Source organism: Benincasa hispida, chromosome 4, assembly GCF_009727055.1.
Source record: "Benincasa hispida cultivar B227 chromosome 4, ASM972705v1, whole genome shotgun sequence".
In the NCBI taxonomy this organism is placed as follows: Eukaryota; Viridiplantae; Streptophyta; class Magnoliopsida; order Cucurbitales; family Cucurbitaceae; genus Benincasa; species Benincasa hispida.
In genome coordinates, this window is record NC_052352.1 from 14,922,029 (window position 1) to 14,927,135 (window position 5,107).

General features: G+C 41.0%; 1 protein-coding gene across 1 annotated transcript; it reads right to left on the reverse strand.

Moving 5' to 3' along the window:
* Positions 1-486: 486 nt before the first annotated feature.
* On the reverse strand, positions 487-1,224 carry LOC120076100. Its single transcript, XM_039029878.1, has 2 exons — positions 1,048-1,224; positions 487-798 (listed from the first exon to the last, which is right to left on the reverse strand). The coding sequence occupies exons 1-2, from the start codon at positions 1,222-1,224 to the stop codon at positions 487-489; spliced, it is 489 nt and encodes a 162-aa protein (XP_038885806.1).
* Positions 1,225-5,107: the final 3,883 nt, after the last annotated feature.

The following is a 5,107-nucleotide window of genomic DNA, read 5'->3' on the forward strand; positions in this document are numbered from 1 at the left end:
CCGTCAATTCTGCACAACCGTTAGTTATACACGTGTCTCAATATTCTGCTTACTCAGCTGCATCTTTCGATCATAAGTTCGCATGCGGTGTTTGTTTTTATTATCGCATGTAGTTGAAACGCAGCTCTCGGATCGATTGTCGCATTGCGCCGCCATTGCGGTATTCGTCTCTTCATTATTGATTGACAGGTGCAGTATGATAGAGATGCATTGATTAGTCTCTCGTGAGCCTTGAGCACAAGTGGTGACTTGGTCTCCTGCAAAACAGAGTACAGTTTGGCTTTTCTTCCATTACATTGCGCCGATTCCGAAATCTTCTTCCTCCAACTCTTCCAGGGGCTCATGCCAAGGTTCTTCCTGTAGTTCCTCAATATATTGGCAATTCTCCATATCACTTGGGTACTTCAACGCATTGAAAACGTTGAACTTCACTTCTTGATCGTCAACCCTGATGATGAGATCTCCTTTTTGCACATCGATCAGCATTCACCCTGTTGCGAGAAATAGGCGACCCAAGATGATAGGCACTTCTCGGTCAGCTTCGTAATTCAATATGATAAAGTCCACTGGGAAGATAAACTTATCCACTTGCACGAGTACATCCTCTATTTTGCCCTCAGGATGCGTTATCGATCTATCGGCCAATTGTAGTGTAATCGTGGTTGGTCTTGCATTGCCGATATCCAACTTCTTAAAGATTGATAAGGGCATTAGATTTATGCTCGCCCCTAAATCGCACAGTGCATTCCCGACCTTCTTCCCTTCTATTGAGTAGGGCAATGTAAAACTCCCAGGATCCTTCATTTTGGTGGGGATATTGTTTTGAAACAGTACACTACATTCATACGTTAAGCAACTGTTTCATTTTCCCCGATCTTTCTTTTATTAGCCAAAATATCCTTGAGGAATTTTACATAGCTCGGCATCTGTTTCTATTAAGAGAATATTGATGTGTAATTGTCGGAGAATGTCCAGGAACCTCTGAAATTGCTTGCTATCATCTTTCTTCTTCAGCCTGGATGGGAAAGGTGGAGGATCCCGCCTTACTTCTTGTTTAGTTGGCTGTTCGTTGAGGTCCTGTTCTTGCTGTGTTTCACTAGCTAGAGGTTGCATTGATTTAGAATTCAAGTCTTGAAGAGCTTCATCTTTTGTAGGTATACTTACTTCTGGACTGGTAATTTTTCCACTATTGATTGATTGGTCATCATCAACAGTTAGATCCATTGGTCTTATTGTTGAATCTGGTACTAGTAGCATAGTGGTTGTTGTTTTACCACTCCTTAATGTCACTGCGTGACATTGCTCTTTACCTCGTGGCCCCGATGCTCCTAAACTGCTAGGCAGCGTACTAAGTGCTTTATTTTTCAACTCAATCACAAGCTGTTCAATCTGCTCTTCCAAACTTCTAAGGGAGGCAACTTGCGCCTATCTAATTGCCTCGCTCTTTTCGATATAATGTTTCAATGACATCTCCAGAGACGAGATACTGTAAGAGGTATCATATGAGAACGGTTGGTCATGGAGTGGTATACTTTGAGAGTTACCTGGGCTACATTCCGGATTAATGAAGACCGGAGGGTTTCCTCGATCCTCTTGATAACTGTTCTGATTGAAACTATGGCTGCTCTGGTTGTGACTCCCGTCCCAACTTAAAGTTGGGTGATCCCACCAACCAGGGTTGTAGATGTTGCAAAACGGTTCGTAGTAGACAGAATATACGAGTTATTGATTCCATGGGCAGACTTCTACTGGATGTCCCTCTCCACATTGAACGCAATTCATTGCGGCCACGTGCGTCAATACATTAACTTGTGTTGAACCCTGAGAGAGATTTCTCTGTTGATTAGCCATCGTCTGAAGGAGCGAGGTCATCATGGTCATCTGATCTACCAGTGTGCTCATTGTATCAGTTGACACATCAGCACTTTCTACTTTTTCTTACTCTAGACCACTTTCCTCAAACCCGGCATCAATCCCCTCATCAGAATGTCGCGAGATGCGATCTAATATGCTCTAGGCTTTCGTATATGATCTGTCCATTAATCCTCCTGCTACAGAGGCATCGGCAACTGCTTGTGTTGATTGATCTAAGCCATTGTAAAAAGTCTTCATCAGAATGCTATCAGGAATCTCGATATGCAGACAACTCTTCACTAACTGTTTGAAACACACCCAGGTGGTGCTCAAAGTTTCATATAACTCCTTTGTTATTCAACATATCCCTCTGTCTCCTTGCGTTGACGGCTGGAGGGAAGGATCTGTTCATGAACTTGTCAACCAATTGTTCCCATGCGTTAATCTCTTCTGGCTCTAATGACTGAGCCTACCTCTTTGCTGTCCTGCAGTGTGTACGGAAAAATATATAACCTAAGTCCTTCTTGAGTCACACCAGGCATGGAGTATGCACTGCACATGTCTACAAAACTCGTCAAATGAGCATGTGGGTCTTCTCCTTGTAATCCCCCGAATTGCCCCACATTCTGAATCATCTGCCGCATAATTGGTCTTATTTCAAAGCTTACATTCTCCTCAACCATGGGTCTTGAAATTCTTGGCGAGAAGTTATAAAAATTCGGCGCCGCATAGTTCCTCATAAGAATGTTGCAGTCAGCAGCAAGAAATATGGAGTCTTGCACTGGCCAATTTTCCCTTTGATTCTCTGTGGTTGCCTCGTTATTATTAGCCATGCTTCTTCTTCACCACTTAATTTGGCCTTCACCTGATCTCTAGGTTCGCTTAGAATATCTGGATCACTCCAGAGCTCATAAGCCGTCAGACTGCTCTTCGTGATAAACAGCCAGTACAAAGAGATCTGTCATGAAAAATACCACAAACATACTCAACACTAACCGTTACCAATCCCCAGCAACGGCGCCATAAACTTGATGACATATAAAATTGATGATGGGATGATATGCGATACTACTTCTAGATGCATGCATTATTAATGGAATGCTTGTAGTATGCTCTGCGTTGTCACAAGTTTCCTTGTGTTGAAACCAAGTATAATTTCACCGCAAGTTTCTCGGAGTGATCCAAGGTCGAACACAGGGATTGCGTAGTTAATGCGTTACATTTGTGATATATGTGACTAGGGGTTTTTCAATTAATAAAAGATTGGTTTATACAGATATTTAAAATTGCGGTAAAGTAAAGTTGCGATAATAAAATAAAGTGCGATAAAAGTAAACCTAAGCTAATATGATACAAGATACAGGATACTGATACATAATACTGAGATTGAGACTGATTACGAAGATTATACAATGGGTCGTGTTATGCGGTGGCAAGTCTTTATGTATGAAACAGAGATAGAAAGGGTAATTAATATAAACATCGCAAGTTCATTAATTGCTTAAATATAACTATGGTTCCGCTTTCCCTTGGCGTACACCTCTCGGTGATCGGCCGTGTTCCCACATCTCTGTGGTGAAACAGGGATGAACGTAATGAACGCAAGGTTTCTTCCATCTCTGGAAGTACTTTTCGCTTTAGTTAACGCATTCTTCTAACCTTCTCTCGACAAGCAGAATGGCATCTTCACTTCTGCTCTCACAGGTGAAGATGCCATCTACCATGCTTTAGCTAAACATATTTATTTCTCTACCACAGTTTAATTTACTTGTTTAATTCATTCTAATTACCAAAGGATTAAGAAAATATCATGGATAAAGCGATTAATGGAGGAACAGAAATAGACAGAAAGATGGAGATGAAAATGATCATGACATTCAATACTAATATTTAGCGTCTGATACATGGTGTTGTTTTTTATTACCGCATGCGGTTGAAGTTGTGTTGATCGCTTAGCTCTCGATCGATTGGCGCATGCGCCATCATTGCATTGATCGTCTATTCATTCTTGAATGATGGGCGCAATGCGACGTAGATGCGTTGTTCTTTTTCTCTTGTGCCATGAACGCATGTGGTGACTTGATTTCCTGCAAAACAGAATTGAAATATTCTTTTCTACCATTGCGATGGTGTTAGTGGGTGTATTGACGACAATTTATAATTCTTGCATTTCTTAGCTAATTTCCATACAATTAACGCAACTTTCCTTTCTTTTGGCCGCAATATCTAAATAAAGCAATATAAATAACTTGTATTTCTACAAGTTATCAAAAAGCTTAGGAATAAGCACTATTTGTTATCAACGCATCGCATGCATCCTAGAGATAGGATATGACTGTATGCGGTCACCTTACTTTTATGCATTTTGCATCATCGCATAGGACAAGTGTAAAGACTTAGGGATAAGCTCTATGGACACTTTTGCATTCAACACATGCGTCCTAGACTTAGGAGCATCACATTTGCATTGGAAAATGACTTGTTATGCATGGTGGTAGCATGATCGCATAGTCTGACGCATTCCAAAGTAACGCTAGCTAAAGATCTTCTCAGCCCATTCATCGCATACTCAGTGCATCTATCATACAACTGACTTTTCTCAAATCCGTCGCATTTTTTTATTTTCTCATTAACGCAATCAACAACAAACCATCAATTTATTTATTTGGCCACCGCAAAGTTTTCATAAAAATTACCAACGCAACCTGTTTTCACAAGTCCCTGTGTTCGACTCTAGACTTACCAGGAAACTCAGTGGAATTTACACTTGGATTCTGCTGAGGAAAATTGAGTGCACAATGCAATTTCACCATCGCATATCATCCACATTTCCACTTCATAAAATCGAGCATCACATGTCTAATACTATTAGAGTTACATCAAAGGTGCGATTCTCTATTTCTAACTAACACACTTTTATCTTTTCACTCGCTATCATGATTTCTCTTGACATTGTAGATACTAATAAAACATAACCCAAGGGTTCTAAAACTAACATAGCATGCTTTACGAACAACGATGAAATGAAAAAGTGAGACAAACCAGAGTCAAATAATGCCAAGGCATAGTGCTCCAAGATTGGGAACATACCTGTCACTACTGTTCCTAAATGCTCAGCTTCCTGACAACTGATGGCATAGACCCGACCTTGTTGCTGCTGTCGGTTTGAATTACCCAGATGCGAACTCGGGGGCTGACCCCCCGCACTTTCGGAACCACTACTAGGGCATTGGTCTACTATATGCCTTGCCTG